General features: G+C 35.0%; 1 protein-coding gene across 5 annotated transcripts in view; it reads left to right on the top strand.

Annotated features, from left to right (window-relative positions):
- The window catches only part of LOC138700082 (phospholipid hydroperoxide glutathione peroxidase-like), an 89,012-nt gene that overhangs the window by 14,846 nt on the left and 56,403 nt on the right, over positions 1–17,763 (top strand). For 4 of the 5 annotated variants that reach the window (XM_069826400.1, XM_069826397.1, XM_069826396.1 and 1 more), the window contains one exon: positions 14,101–14,180. In XM_069826400.1, the coding sequence (XP_069682501.1) occupies positions 14,178–14,180 (3 nt within the window). In that variant the 5' untranslated portion in view covers positions 14,101–14,177. Of the gene's footprint in view, positions 1–1,919; positions 2,180–14,100; positions 14,181–17,763 lie in introns of all 5 variants that reach the window. The other variant, XM_069826398.1, reaches the window with a different exon arrangement.

The raw sequence follows: 17,763 nt of genomic DNA, 5'->3' as shown, positions 1-17,763 counted from the left end.
ATTGACGAATGATTGAACACTACCACTAAAATTGTCAAATCTTCACACAGTAAACCTAGAACTAATAATTATCTATGATACCTTTATCATCTGCTATTAATAAATATATACGTACAACTTAATAACATTTAATAACTGTATTACACTAACATTCAAGATATTCTTCTACTGAATAAAAACGATCATCCATAAGAAATTTCTTTAATTCTTTTTTTAATTTAACCTCAGCATTTAAGTGTTTAATAGACCCAGGCAATTTATTAAATAGAAGTTTGCCGTTGTAATAAAATCTTTTTTTTCAAAAAGAGAATTTTTGTGTCCAAACACGTGCAAATTAGACTTTCTTCTTGTATAGTAATTGTGAATTTGTTCATTTGGTAAATTTTTAGAGTTGTTTATGGACACGAATCAAAATCTTATATATGTAAATGCATGGTACAGTGAGAATGTTTAGAATTTTGAAATAAGATCTACAGCTTGTGTTGCTGGGAAGATTTAACATAATTCTTATGACTTTCTTTTGAATTTGAAATATTCTGGAACAATGGTTAGATTTTCCCCAAAAAGTTATACTGTATGACAATAAAGAATTAAATTAAGTAAGCAAAATATGAAATTATAAGTATATCTATATTCAGAGATGATCTGAGAGTGTAAATTGCAAAGCATATCTGACAGAGTTTTTTTGATAAACAGTCAACATGTGACCCCCAATCAAGATTATTATTTATAAACACGCCAAGAAATTTAATATTCATTGCATATGTTATTACATCGCTTCCTAAATATAAATCTGGAAAGTCTATGTTTCTATTCAATTTATGATGAAATCCAATTGCAATGCTTTTACCTTTATTGATTAGTAATCTATTTTCTTCAAACCATGCCATTACCTGTTCTGTAATAAAATTCGTAGGCCTATTTGCTTGGAGCTGCTGTTTATTCTTTCCTGAGATTAACACATTTGTATCATCAACAAAAAGAGAAAATTTAGCATTAACATTTTCACAACATTCTACTAAATCATTAATATATAACAAAAATAGCAGAGGACCTAGTATTGAACCTTGCGGGACTCCATAATTAATATTTTGTAGATTAGAGTGTCTAATTTTGTTTAATTTTGATTTGATATCCAGATATTCAATTTCTACTAATTGTTTTCTATTTTATAAATAGGATTCAAACCATTTAAGTGGAGTTCCTTTTATTCCATACTTTGATAACTTATTAATGAGAATCGAATGATCAACAAAATCAAAAGCTTTGGATAAATCAAGAAATATTACCAAGCATTGTTCTCCCTTTTCCAACTTTTCATATTTGTCTTCAGTGACATTCTGAATTGCATTGCTAGTTGATTTCCCTTTTTGAAACCCATTTTGAATATTTGATAAAATGTTGAATTTATTAATAAAGGCTGTAATTCTGTTGTGTACAACCTTCTCTATAACTTTTGAAAATACCGATAGTAATGCAATTGGTCTATAATTTTTCATCTCTGTTTTTGATCCTTTTTTGTATACTGGTACTATTTTTGCAATTTTTAAACTTTGTGGGAAATAACCTTCATTCAGTGACAGATTTATGATATGACATAATGGTTTAACAAGATATGAAGAACACTTCTTTAGTAAAAAGTTTGACCATTCGTCTAGACCTGAGGACTTTTTGTTTTTCATGTTATTAATTATAGAAAGTAATTCGTTTTCAGTTGTCTGTTTGAAGTAAATGGAGGGATAGATCACATTTTTGTTTACAGTTTTTTTGAGAAGTGTTTGTTACTATTGGCTTACTGTTGCGAATTAAGTTACTAGCAATGTTTACAAAATAATCATTGAATTTTTGAGCTATGATAACTGGATATGCAGTAACCACACCATTATTGCTAATACTGTAATTAATCTTATCTCTTGCAGAACCCTGAATTTCGTGTTATATTATATTCCAAATACTGGGTGTTCAGTTCAAAATGTGTCGTGGCTCGCTGTATGTCGTCATGTGGTTAACCGATGAGCCTAGAGAATTCAATCTTCCTACACTTCCGCAGAGGCATATTACCTATATGCCAGAGAAATTGCCTAGCAAGTACGGCATTCATTCTGAAGAGTACTTACCGATACGTACAGTAACGCCGGGTAGTGGCAGGAATGTGAACTGTTTGGAAACATGTACTGAGGTGAGTTTTTTTTCTTACTGCCGGGATATGGGGAGAGGGTTAAGACGATTACTTATGTATTTGTTGACATTAACTTCGACGGTAACATGGACACGGAGCATTTGATTTCTATTGTGGAATGTTGCCGTACGCAATCGATGATAACAAATACCCTGCGACGACTTGCCTGCGCAAAACACAGTTCGAAAGAGGTTATGGTAGCACACAGACCGCCATCTGTTGCTACAACATTCAAGTTATACCGTACATGTTGTCAAGTTCAGATTGAACGCCTTGATTAATAGGCAACTTCTCTGACATAAAAGCTGAAACTCGCTTCAAATCGCTGACTCACAACAGTGAGTCATGGCACACTTTGAAATGAACACCCAGTAGTATTTGATTTATTAATGGAATTCTTAATTATATTTCCATTCTGTAGTTTTTTGGCCACCCAAATCACTTTGTTATATATCATCTTGTAATTTCTAAAGTATAACTTGAAGTTGTCAGTGACATATTTTTCCTTCATTAATTTGCTTAGACAACGTAATTTTTCATTAAAAATACGGATACCTTTTGTTATCCATTTTGACTTACATATTTTTGTTAATGTTTTTTATTTTCTTTACTGGCATTGCAATATTCATATAATACTTTGTCTCAACAAATGTATTATAGGTTGCGTCAACATCATTTTGTGTAAGTACATCGACTCAATCTTCTTTGGCTAGTAAGTTATTTAAATAAAGTTTGTAAATGTTATAAAAAACTTATGAGCTTTTTTGCAAGCTCGAAGTATTCATGCATTCTTTTGATCCACAACTGGTCTACATTCTGCCTAGTTCGAACATTCCATCAGTACGTGCATATTTAAATGATTTTTTTCATTTTGGGGGGGGGATTTCAGCTAGTTGAACAAAACTTTCTGAAAATGGATTTTGTGTCCATCTGTGACTCGTATTGTTTTGAGTGTCTTCGAGAAAATACTCAGAGCTGTTGTTAGAATTGTATAAATTTAATTTAACAAACTCAGTATTTTCCGCTGCCGCATTGGAATGCATCACATTTCTTTTTGTCAAGTGAGGTAGATCAGAAATCTAGTTTCTTTATAAATCCTTTGATTTTATCCATGGCTGTTATTATATTAACATCTTGGCCTTGCAAACTCATAGTACTATTCAAAATGTTTTTAAGTGTTCGAAAATATCATCTGGTCAGGGTGACCAGATTTCCAAAATAAAAAAACGGGACACTTATTAAAGTTGACATGAATCAAAATTTTATCTAAACATTCATTATTACTTATGTTTATATAATGTCAGTGAGTAATAAGGTCCAGTTTTATTTATTTTAAAGTAACAAATACTACACTGTTTTTCAATAACTAGGCTATAATAATTATGCAAGTACATAATAGAGTAGCATGGATGATATTTGGCTTACATCATTGTTAACAATTGTTTATATTACTAGTCTGGATTAATTAGGTTAACTTATCTGTTTAAAAATACTTAAGATTAATTGGACCTTACATTATATCCATATCACTGATTCTCAACTTGTTTCGCAACAACATTTTTTTTGCCACATATTGACTTTTAACTACTTTAACATTCTCCATGAACTCAACTACATCCCCTAAAATGGAAAAAGTAAAAGAAATTCATTGCATGGTAAAACAAATTCAAGTGCTAAATAAAAAAAGTGGTCTTCCAATGGATCCCGGCCCACTGTGGACTGAACGGTAACGAGAAAGGAGATAGGTTAGCAAAGAAAGCCACTAAAATCAACTTAAAAACAAATTTCAAGTTCCCATATGAATCAATAAAGTGAGTCATAAAAAGAATAAGTAACAGCAAACAGGCAAAACATCAAAATTCAAAATGGAAAGAATCATTCAAAGATCCAAAACTAATTCCTGATCTACCTCGAAAATCTGCCGTGGCCATGTTTAGATTGATTACTGGTCATGATTGCCTCAGTAAAAAACCTCCATCGTATTGGAGTACTGAATTCACCTAAATGCTTACTGTGCACCAGAGAAGAGGACATGGAGATGGAGCACCTGGCTAATTGTGAAACTCTTAGGACATTTGTGGATCTTCCATGAAAATATTGGGAAGCAAGAAGGACGATGACTTCATTGTTAAATCGAGAGCATTAGATACACACACACGCACACGCACAGACACAGACTCACTCACTCACTCTCTCACTCTCACTCACTCTCACTCCCTCCCCTCCCTCCCCCTTCCCTCCTTCCCTCTCCCCCTCTCTCCATTCCTCTCTACCTCCCTCCACATCCCTCCCTCTCCCTCCCCCTCTCCCTCCCCCCTCTCCCTCCCCCATCTCCCTCCCCTCTCCCCTCTCTCCCTCTCTCTCCCTCTCTCCCCGTCTCTCCCTCTCTCCCTCTCCCTCTCTCTCCCTCTCCCCCTCCACCTCCCCTCCCCTCCCCCTTCCCCTTCCCCCTCCCTCTCTCTCTCAAGATCAACTGTACAATCAGCATCATATTTCTTTGATGAGTGAATTTGCTGTAGAAGTGTTAGCCTTTCCTTCAGGAAACTATAAAGTCCATGCAATACACATTTTTGAAATGACATTTCGTGATTAACATGGCCTTTACTGGATTCATATGGTGATATCTGATGGAAACAGTATAGAATTAATCAGTGTTTTACGTGATTATTAAATAAAATAAAAGAAAAAGAATTATTTTAACAATAATTTAGGGAAACGGGACGGAATTTAAAAAGAAAGTAGGCTACTAGAGATGATCTCCATGTAATATTTCATATCTTTGTTGTACTATATTTTTATATTTTGGGTCATTCCATAGTGACACATGTAACATTTTTTAAGTACCTAGCTATGATCTTCACAGGATTTTTAATTAAATACTTAGTAATTCATGAAAAAGACATTACTGTCTTTTGACATAAGTATTCCTAAATATAAAGAAAAATTCTTAATGAAAAGAAATAATTAATAATGCAAAAATATTAAATATTGTATGTTGTGACACACGAACATTTTCTTGCCACTAGATTTATTACCAAAATGGAAAATGTTCATATTATTGTGCCAAATGACATAAATGAATTCAGTTGTTTTCCAAACAATTAAGACACTTGTGTAGTACATGTAACTGCTAAATCACGAACTTTAAAAAAAATTAACAGTGCCATTAAGAAACAAAATAGTGCAAATGTGTTGTGACACACGAACGTGACACACAAACATTTCTGTCATGTTGGTTACTAATTGTTTTAAATGCACTATAAATACATCACTTCTTGTGGAAGACTATGCCTACAGTTCTTATTATACAAAACAACACTAGATTACACTAAAATACACTTTTAAATTTAAAATATCCACGGTTGTTTACAACCATATGTGGTGATATTTCCTGTGTAATGTCATGTGACGAATATACCAGTATGTCAACCATTTGTAGTACTTCCCTTCCTTGGACATCACAGACACTTTAAATTCTTCGCCACCACAAGATTTTGTAACTTCATATGTAGCCTATATTTGACGTCTTTTTTTTTTTTTTTTTTTTTTTACTTGGTCATTTAACGACACTGTATCAACCATTAGGTTATTTAGTGTCAATGGGATTGGTGATAGCAAAATGGTATTTGGCGAGATGAGGTCGAGAATTCGCCATAGATTACCTGACATTCGCCTTATGGTTGGAGAAAACCCAACCAAGTAATCAGCCCAACTCAAATTCTTGAAAATACTATCAAAAAATGTTCAAAATGTATTAATATTTATATCAATAGAAAAACTAATATAGATTTAAAAAGGCCTAACTTATAGGATTGCTAAATGATACCTAGGGTAAATTAATTAATGTTATTAAATAAAACGATTTTAAATTAATATCAGAAATTTAGTACCATTTACCTAATGTGCAAATAATTACACCAATTTATTTATACACAGGCCTAGTATGGTGGCTATCTATTTACGATATAAATGTACTGCATAAGCTTGTTTTTAATATGAAATAAATTAACATAAACCAATTTTTTAAGTTTTTAATTCAAGGAATGAAAAAAAAATAAATATTTTATACGAACTTTAGGCATAAATTGTCTTATGCTAATTTTAGGCCTACACACTATATTTTTACAACAGTTGTTGTTTAGTCTGTCCAAACACAGGTGTGAACCTCACAAGTGATACCAAGAAGGCACCGCTCATGAGGAAACTAGGCCAGGAGATAATGGGATAGCGTGGCCAGTTCCTTTCCCCCTTACAACAGTTACGGAACACATATTTTCAGGAGTGTTTAACTTACAGTTTATGTACTTTGAAAAAAAAAACGCACAGGTGCGTGTACATGCACACACAATTATCTTAATCAACAATAAGTATTTGAAATTCCACTACTAATTATGTTTAAACGTAAAGACTTCCAATAACAACAAAACTTGTAACTGGATTTTAGGATAAACTTTAGTGACACACGAACATAACATTTTTGTTCGTGTGTCACAGTCATTGTGTTACGTGTGTCACGTGTTTTTCTTGTAGAATACGTACATAAATCAAAATGTTGTCCATATAAGAAGTTGATTGTTATGTGATGTTTCTCACTTTTACATTTATGAAACATGAAAAAATTAAATGGTTTTGAAGAAATATAAACAAATGTCCATTTGAGCGTGATACACAAACTCTCAACCTTCCCTTGTAATAATTGCAATCAAGCACGAAATAATCATTGTATTACGGTTTCTATGCATTGTAAGTATTAACAAAGGTCCGCACTTCATTATTAATTGCATTTAACATACAGAAGTAATGATTTATTTGCCTTAAATGTGCATTCAAATATGTGATTTTTAGTAGATAATTTCGTGCTCTAAAACCACAGACTTCTTGGCGCTTTTTCTCCTACATACGTGTTGTTACACAATGAGTGTTATCAGATTCAAAAAATTCGGATCATAACGAAAAAAATGACATATGACAAGCAGAGATTCGTGAGATTTTTATTTTTCGTGAAAATGTCGCATTTTCGTGGAATGACCCTTTTGGCTATTCTTTGGGTGGTTTCCATTAATCTATACTAATAATAAATCTGTAGCCAAAATTTTTCTGGTAATTTTCGATTTTCCAAAAATAATTGGTGTTAACATGTATAATTAACCATCCTGAATCCGAAATAGCTTTTTTGAAAGTTTTGTTTGTTTCTATGTCTGTATGTCTGTCTGTCTGTCTGGATGTTTGTTACCTTTTCACGTGATAACAGCTGAACCGATGTATATGAAAATTGGAATATATATTATGTTCGTTGTAACTTAGATTTTAGGCTATATGGCATTCAAAATATTTTATTTAAAAGGTGGGTTATAAGAAATCTAAATACTTCCCTTATTATTAATTTTCATGAAAAATGTTACATAACAAAAGCTTCTTTAAAAATGATTTCCGATAAGTTTTATTCTATGCAAAATTTTTATAGGACTAATATTTAATAAGATAAATGAGTTTTAAAATTAAAATAACAATGCTATCTAAGGGACTGTAATGAAATAAAAACAAATGACTTCGTCTATAAGGGACCTTGGACAACAACAAATGAAAGCTATTAAACATAGCCTACAGAGAATGTTTCTGTGTTTGTATGAAGTAATATCGAAAGCTAATTAACCATTTGTATAATTATTAATTACTATTTCACCATTGGAAAGTGTAGTTTCTCTAGATATAATGCTATAATGTTATTACAGTTAACTTCTGAGTTAATCGAGGACAGGTAAGATTAAAATAGCTTCTTATGCACAGAAAACTTGATAGGCTATTCTGTATATTCGTTTCCTGTATTTCTTGAAATAATATGTATGTACACAATGTTTCATCTCAGAGAATTAACGAACAATGAGAGTGTATTGATTTAGTATGCAGTAATAGTACGTTAGCTTAGCATTCAATTATTATATAATCCAAATGTTAACTATGTTCAATTGAATCGTGTTAAAATACATAAAATACATATGCAATGCAAAAAAATTGGGTAATGAGCCAAGCAGATTATGTTGCTCTGTTGTAAAAGTTGTTCCTCCTGAGATTCAAGAGCCCCCACAACAAATTAAAAACTTACTTATTGGAGTACATCCGTTATCAACACACTTTTTATATAATGTAATATAATATAATCTATCTAATAATAAATCTGTAGCAGAAATTTTTGTGGTAATTCTCGCTTTTCCAAAAATAATTGGTGTTAACATGTATAATTATTCATCCTGAGACCGAAAATCGCTTTTTTGAAATTTTTGTTTGTCTGTCTGTCTGGATGTTTGTTACCTTTTCACATGATAATGGCTGAACAGATTTCGATGGAAATTGAAATATAAATTAAGTTCGTTGTAACTTAGATTTTAGGCTATGTGGCATTCAAAATACTTTATTTAAAGGGGCCTGAATTAAATAAATCGAAATATCTCGCTTATTATTGCTTTTTTGTGAAAAATGTTACATAACAAAAGTTTCTTTAAAAATGATTTCCGATAAGTTTTATTCTATGCATAATTTTGATAGGACTGATATTTAAGGATATACAAGATTTTTAAAATAATAATACAATACATTTTCACCACTGCCTCAGATTAGGTAAATGAAGCGAGACGACAGATACGAAGGAATAGAAGAGTTCAAGATTTCGAAGAGAAAGAGAAGTGAATGTAAATTTCTTTTCTTATCTAGTTTAAGCCAACCTATTGCTTCCAGGGATGGGGTAATATGATCATATTTACGAACATTGCTTACAAAACGTACACACAAATTATGAGCACGTTGAAGTTTCATTTTGTTGTCGCTGGAAAGGTCAGTCAGTAAAATGTCAGCATAGTCAAAATAGGGAAATACAAGGGTCTGCACAAGGGACTTTTTTAAGCAAGAGGGAAGATGAACATTTATCCTTTTTAGCACATGAATAATAGAATATACTTTTCTGCAGGTTTCTGTGATTTGCATGTCCCAGTTGAGATTATTATCCATGTGAATGCCAAGATTTTTTACCGAAGAACTGAAAGGGATATGCACTGTACTTACTTTAACGGGGGAAATGTCGAGGTGCTTTACAGCGTCGGTTTGCCGTTTGTGTCCTAATATGATTGCTTGTGTCTTTCCAGGATTGATATTAAGATGGAATTTCTTTGTCCATGTCACAATCGAGTCAATGTCTTCGTTCAATTTATCTATAGCGTCATTTATTCGATCTAAGCGGGAAGAGATGTAGCATTGAAGGTCGTCAGCATACAAGTGATAGTTACAATGCCTTACATGAGATGTAATATCATTGACATATATTGTGAACAACAATGGTCCGAGTACCGAACCCTGTGGTATACCTGATGTTATGTTAAGCCAGGAAGAGCTTCGATTCCCGGATACAACACATTGTTGTCTTTCCCGTAAGTAGGATTCGAACCAACTCACAGCAGTCTCTGACAAATGCAGATTTCTCAATTTATGGGTGAGCATGTCAAAATTTACAGAGTTGAAAGCTTTGCTAAGGTCAAGAAGTGTTAGTATTGTTACTTTATTAGAGTCGATTGCTTCACGAATGTCTTCTGTCACTTTAAGTAGAGCAGTGCTTGTGTTGTGTCCAGCTCTGAAACCTGACTGATACTTGTCGAATAGTTTGTGTTCGTTCATGTAGTTAGTAATTTGTCTGTGTACGATTCTTTCCAGTGCTTTTGATATGGCTGGCAGGATACTGATTGGTCTATAGTCGTTCGGGTCGGTGGGAACTTTGACTTTTGGAAGAGGAAGAACGAAAGCTTGCTTCCATATTTTAGGGAAAGTTGAAGTGATTAAGGAACTATTGAATATGTGTGCAATTGTAGGTATTACTATGTCTTGTATTTTCTGTATGAGTAATATGCTAATGTTGTCTGGCCCTTGAGCTTTCGTCTTGATGCGTCGGATGGCTTAAACTAGATAAGAAAAGAAATTTACATTCACTTCTCTTTCTCTTCGAAATCTTGAACTCTTCTATTCCTTCGTATCTGTCGTCTCGCTTCATTTACCTTTCTTCCCACCACAATCTGAACACACGCTCTCGCCATGAAACAATACTAACAATACCATCCCATCGCACCTCCTCATACTCATTCTCTTTCACAATAGCCCTGCCAAGACTCTGGAATTCGTTACCTGCTAGCATCAGGGACTGTCGAAATAAAATTCAATTCAAACGCAAACTTACTAGGCACTTGGTCAGTAATTGAGACTCGTTCAGACATGGTTTCTTGTAAATAGTTCTTTTAATCTACCACAAAATATCTCAATATCCGGTAATTTCATCACTATAGAATTTTGTTATTGTAGGTTTAATTTGTAATTTAGTAAATACAAAAATATTCTTTGTTCTTAACTTCTATGATAAAATGTCTAGCTTTCATTAATCAGGTATTCTTGTCGTACTTTAATTTTTATTGTAATTGTAATTGTAAATTTAATATTAATTGTAATCTTATTGTTCATGTTATAGTTGTAACCCCTGGTAGAGGGGCAGAGAAGGCCTGACGGCCTTATCTCTACCAGGTTAAATAAATAAATCTTTAATCTTTTAATCTTAATCTTTAATTATAGCGTTGTTGTTCCTGCAATAACTCCTATGTGCAAAATATAAAATTTTTGAGTAGGAAAAAAAAACACATTTATTCATTCCATGGCAATGGTACATAGGATATCGTGAATTCTTACATTTTCGAAAGAAAGAAATATAATTACATATATATATATATGGCTTACAAATGGCTTTTAAGGAAGGTCCATTGCCACCCTCACATAAGCCCGCCATCAGTCCCTATCCTGTGCAAGATTAACCCAGTCTCTATCATCATATCCCACCTCCCTCAAATCCAATCACTATTTGAGTTATCTGAAGGGTTCAGAATAATAGTGGGCCAAGTGCCATTTATTGAAGACGTAGAAAACAAGGATTAAAATTAAGTTATTACCATAATTCAATGGAAACAAGTAATATAAAAGTATACACATTAAAATTAAATGATATGTCAAACTTCATTAAACTATGGTTGCATGTAATAACAATTAAACATGTTAAAGGAATTGTCATTGCACCAAATGGGTGGTCTCTGGATCAAAATGATCGCATTTTAATTTTTTTAAATACAATTTAAATTAAGTAACATATTAAATGATTTATCCTTCTATCAAACACGAATGTTCCCTGGATCGAATGTCCTATTTTAATTGAAGGGTACATGGGAAAAACGAACAATGTCACAATTTCTTTAAGGCTGATGTCGTTATCTAATTCACTGTATTACTATAAACTTTAGTGCTATTTTTACCAAATTTGGCGAAGGAGAATTAAATCCACGGGTACACTCATCATTTCCTTCATTTCAAGTAGAAACACCAATAAATTTTGCAGTAATATACTGAAATAGATCATTATCTCACCTTTAATGGAAATGTGACATTGTTCGTTTTTCCCGTGTACCCTTCAATTATGTAATTACTTTATATTTATTTCTAACAGGTGCAGCAGAGTGCACGGGTACGGCTAGTTCTGAATAAAATTATCATTGTATTCGATTTTATGGGGATTTGTACTTTTCAAGTGGGGTTAACTACCCTATCAGTTGAGTAGAGAGTGGTCGCATACATAAGTCTTGCTCAAAAATGGGTCGCGCTTTCAAAAAGTTTGGGAACCACTGGTTTGGTTTATTGGTTCGAATCCTACCATCTTCAATGGAAAGTACATTTAATATAACTTATTTATAAGTTAATAGTAAGATTGTGTGATATAGGATGTAATAATAATTAAGAGACATAAAACAAGATGGAAGACCGAAAAAGAAAGAGAGAAAAAATGGAAGGAAGGAAGAGAGGAGTAGAGGTGGAGGGAAGAGTGATGTTTCGAAGAAAGTGCCATCTTTTAGCAGAGTTTTGAAATTTTGTCGCATATGTTTGCTCAAGAACGGCTCAAGTTGCATTATACATATTGTAAATTTTTACCAAATATAGTTTGGATACAGAAATATTTAATTTCCCAATTCCGAATAAGTTAAGGCCCCAGTCTAGTTGTCTCTGCATCATTACAGAATGCCAAAAGTTATGACAGTTGATGCATAGTATTAAGTATAGTTACTTAAATGAGCTTAGCTTTGTTAATAATTAAATTAATTCTTACTGGAGTCTGTTGTGTTTTTGTTTCATACTGGACAAATGTATGAAACATAATTAGGGTGCAGAAATTTTTCATTTCCCAATTCCGAACAAGTTGAGGTCCCAGCTTAGTTGTCTCAACACCTTAATAGAAAACCAAAACATTATGAAAGTTAATTTTAATCAAACTGGTTATTAATTATTAACCTAGTAAAGATACTTCAAAGCTGAAAACAAATGACTGCTCCTTCATCAGTGCATACCTTTAATTTTCCGTAGGGTGACTAATCTATGACTGACTTTATATATCATTACAGATTTACCATTCCACAATGCTTATTTCTTTTAATGTAATTTCTGAAGCTAATTTTAGCATGGCAGATTATACAAGGTGCAGCAAAGGAATCGGACTGTTTACTGAGCAACATGAGGGATTGTGGATATTGATCAACCGTCGTTTGTTAGCATTTTTGATGCCATTTTGTGTAATCATGGAAGTATGGAGCTCGGAGCATCGTGCTTTCGTTATCGAGACTTTTTCAAGAATGGTGATTCAGTTGTGAAAACCCAGCGTGCTTTTAGTATTCAGTTTAATGTTGGCTGACACAGAGCCGTTCCTGCTTGCAATAACATATTGAGATGGGTACAAAACTTTCGATTATCATCATCAGCTTGCAAGAAGAAACCACCAGAAGACGTTCGAAGTGTAAGAACGCCAGATAACTTTGAGCGAGTAAGAGTGGCTTTTACGAGGAGTCCACATCGATCAGCTAGACAGCAGGCTACAGCACTGCGACTTTCAGAACATTCTGTGCGCCGAATATTGAATTCAGATCTGAAGTTTCATCCATATAAACAATTGAATGATGAAGACTATGTCCAACGCAGGATATCCACCGAGAGAATGGTGGAAATTTTGGCTGACGAAGTTATGTTCATGAGTGACGAGGCACATTTCCATTTATATGGTTATGTTAATAAGCAGAACTTTAGATACTGGGCCCCCGAAAATCCTAACGAACTACATGAGCATCCGCTTCACTGTGCAAAGATTACAGTTTTGTGTCTATGTCTAGATACTGTGTCATAAGCCCATATTTTTTTGAGGAGAACGGGAACACTGTAACAGTGAATAGTGAACGCTACGTCGAAATGCTGAGGACATTTCTTCAACCAGAACTGCGTAGGCATTTACGAGGGATTGATAGACTAATTGTATGGTTTCAGCAAGAAGGTGCCACGGCTCATACGGCAGAAAATTCAATGACAATTCTGCGCTGCATGTTTCCAGGGCACATCAATTTTTGGCGTGGGGACATTACCTGCCTCCCCGCTCACCTGACCTTACCGTCTGCAACTACTTTCTGTGGGGTTAGATGAAGTCCAAAGTGTACATAAACAGACCCCAAACAAGTGATGACCTGAAGATTGTCATTGCCCAGGAAATTGCCAACATTGATGGCGAAATGTTGGAAAGAGGGACACGCAACTTCAGGGAAAGACTTGAATGGTGCATAGAGAGAGACGGACACCATTTGAGGGACATAATTTTCAAGACAATCTAAATGTATATCAACGAAATGACATACATAGCAGTTTTTTTTTTGGCAGTAATAGATTTGTTCTAATAGACATAACTATTGAGTTATTTCTATTTGAAAATCGTCTGATTCCTCTGCCTCACCTTGTACAAGGAGACAAATAGCTCTTTTTTTTTTTTTTTTTGTTTCCCTTAAGATATAATTTTGTGAACATGTTGCATTTGATTCTAGGTCTGCTATTATTTGGAACAGCATTCTGTGATTTTGTGCTGGTTTTGCAGCTCCTTCTTTTACAATCATCTGCAGTAATGGTGAGTATAAAAGCATTTGTTCAAGATGAGAACACTTTCCTAATCTTCTCTCATTGCACGATTGTGCACAGTTGTACTATTATAATAAAAAAAAATGTTTCTTTAGAGTTGTTAGGTAGTAGTAAGTTTATGGTAATAGGCAATACAAATAAAAATTATGGTGCTATTAAGAAGAAAAATATAATTTATTTGGCTTTTACGTCCTGTGCGAACATTAGCTTAACTGTGAATGTTGCCATCAGTTTTGGCAAATTAATAATATCATACAATATTATAATAAAATTCCTCCTAATAAAACACAATTTAGTGTCGATATTCGTTACTGGTACATTGTTCATATTGCAGTCTTATTATGTAATAGGTGCACAAAGAAGTGATACAATCTATTCCATTAATACCGTCATGTTTTGAAGTTGTGTTTGCATTCAGTACTTCATTCTCTCCCACTGCTATGCTAGTAAGTATATATACAAGATACATGCACCTCTGAAATGTTGGCATACATTGCAAACAGTTCTAATTTGTGATGATAGCGCTACTGCTACTCTAACATGAACACCAATGGAAACCAGAATACATAATACAGGCGAATCAAGCCTTATATGCATGGTAGGGATGTGGGTAGAAGACAGTTTGTTTGTGAGTACAACTAAAGAAGAGACAGCATTAATAGAATCCAGTGTAAGTACATAACTTATTTCCTCATGCATAATAACTAGACCTTGGAGCAACATAAATTTGAGCTTTAAGAATTATATTTTATTACAGACCCATACGGAAAATAGCATACTCAGATGTGGAAATTTCTGATAAAGAGGTCAACAAAATAATAATAGGCTTATAGAAAATTTATATCACTAGACCCTTAATTATTATTTTTTAAAAAATATAATTAAGTAAACTTGAATGTGCATGCAATCGTGGTCTAAGGCATCCTGCCTGGGACTCGCATTACAGAGTGCACACTGGTTCGAGTCCTCATGAAGGAAGAAATTTTGGCATGAAATTTCGGCCAGTGTATGGGACTGGTGCTCACCTAGCATCATGATGCACTTAGGGAGATACAATAGGTTGTGTAATCTGGCTACGAAAGCCAGCTATAAATGGCTGAGGGGATCATCGTGCTAACCACACGTTACCTCCATTCTGGTTGGATGATCGTCCACCGCTGCTTCAGCATAGTGACATGAGGTCAGCAGCTGGCTGGTCGGATTGAGCCCTTACGGGGCTGTAGTGCCATGGATTATTATTATTATTACTATATTATTAAACTTAAATGTACAAAAGTACATACATATGATTAATTACGAGGCGCATCCAGAAAGTAAGTTTCCCGATTTTTTCCCCTTTAAAGTAAACGTAATTAGCCGTGTCAATTGCGCATGCGTAACAGATCTATGACGTATCAATCATATGCCAGCTGGACAGGTCCTGCCTGGTGCCAGTAGCGTGGCAGCAGTGGTCCAAAATGGAAGCTCTTATTCCTTCTCCCGCCGTCTGCGAGGTTCGATCAGTGATAAAGTTCTTTAATGCACAAAGCATTGCGCCAATTGAAATTCATCGGCAGCTCTGTCAGGTCTATGGGCCGAACATCATGAGTAAGCAGATGGTGCGTCGCTGGTGTAGGCAGTTTTCTGAAGGTCGTCAAAGTGTCCATGATGAAGAGCGCAGTGGGTGACTGTCCCTCATCAATGATGATCGTGTTGAGCTGGTGCGGAAGTGCATCATGGAGAACCGTCGCTTCATGATTACGGAGCTGAGCACCCATTTTCCGCAGGTATCGCGATCCTTGTTGCATGAGATTGTCACTAAGCACCTGCTGTTCAAAAAAGTGTGTGCCAGGTGGGTGCCGAAAAACCTGACACCCGAACACAAAATGCAACATTTAGGAGCAGCACTGACATTTCTGCAACGGTATCATGATGATGGCGACGAGTTCCTCGACAGGATCGTCACGGGCGATAAGACTTGGAGTTCACACTTCACCCCGCAAACCAAGCAGCAGTCAATGCATTGGCGGCATAGTGGATCTCTGGTCAGGACGAAATTCAAACAGACGCTGTTGGTACGGAAAGTGATGTGCACGATGTTCTGGGACAGGAAGGGCATTCTGCTCATTGACTTCCTTCCAAAAGGTGAAACAGTGAACGCTGATCGTTACTGTGAAACACTGCGAAAATTGCGACGTGCCATTCAAAACAAGAGGCATGGAATGCTTACTGCAGGTGTTGTGCTCCTCCATGACAATGCTCGTCCACATACGGCTCAGCGCACAGCAGCTGTTTTGACGGAATTTGGCTGGGAGTTGTTTGATCACCCACCCTACAGTCCTGATCTTGCTCCCAGCGATTTTCACGTTTTCTTGCACCTCAAGAAATTCCTGTCCTCCGGTGAGCGTTTTGGCAATGACGAAGAGCTGAAGACGTCTGTCACACGCTGGTCCATTCACAGGCAGTAGAGTTCTACGACAGAGGGATACAAAAGTTGATCCCACGATATGACAAGTGTCTCAATTCTGATAGTGGCTATGTTGAAAAATAGCTGAAACATTGCTGTACCTGTTGCCAATAAATGTTTTCCTGAAAGTGTGTGTTCCTTTTTTTTTAAAAAATAGGGAAGCTTACTTTCTGGATGCACCTTGTAGAATAAAAAGAAAATTAAATCTTTATGAGTGTTGCCCACTGGCAATTCCATAAGAACTCTACAGTCTTATCACTATGCCGTTTTCTTTTTAGTCTGCTGTGGGCTGAGTCTTGTTGTGGATTGGTGACAATTACTTGAAGCAACGGATTCATGTGATTAAGGAAAGAGTGATATTTTTTAATATAGCTCTGTCTTAGAACCTCATCACCTCAGCAATATATAGGTGTGTGCAAGTTCTTGTTACGAATATACCAAGGTGCACTAGACATCAGCCTCATAGTGATTTTGTGTAATCTATCTTCGTATTTGAGATGTTGTGAATCACATCCCTAAATTGAATCTCCATATTGCCATACAGGGCGCGCAATGGATGTATAGACTAATTTCTTGTAATGTAGTAGTAATGGGCAGACCTGTCGTGAACATTGTGTTTTAGTAGGTAGATTGTGTCTAATTTTTCTTAACAATAGCTGATATGTTGTTTTGCCAAGTAAGTCTATCTAAGACTAATCTCGTGGTGGGAATATAATGGTGAAGCAGTGCGCAGCCTCGCCCGTTCTTCTACTACGTGATGACGTCACGCGGGAAGCATTGCAGACTCTCTCGCAGCTTGCTAGCTTAGCTCAGCAAGGTTTTGGAAGTGGGGTAGGTTAATTGATTATGAATACCAAGAAGCTGTATTAACTAATCCCTTCCCTACTAACGTCTTGTGATGCGCTCCCAAAGCATAGCCGTCTAGACATGACGTCTTTGTGACCCTGCGACTTTTATTGACAGTTTTCATTCAAGCTGTCAAATGCAGTTTTTTTCAAGCTGTCTGTTTAGAGGGTTGTTGTATGTTGTAAAACGATCTTTCGTGAAGAAGAGGAGATATTTTCCTATAAATATACGTGAAAGGTTTTCCAGAATTCTAGCTGTTTGAATAGAAGTGCATTGAAGT

The sequence above is a fragment of the Periplaneta americana genome, chromosome 5 (genome assembly GCF_040183065.1).
Source record: "Periplaneta americana isolate PAMFEO1 chromosome 5, P.americana_PAMFEO1_priV1, whole genome shotgun sequence".
Taxonomy (NCBI): Eukaryota; Metazoa; Arthropoda; class Insecta; order Blattodea; family Blattidae; genus Periplaneta; species Periplaneta americana.
This window is presented reverse-complemented; position numbering and strand designations above follow the sequence as displayed.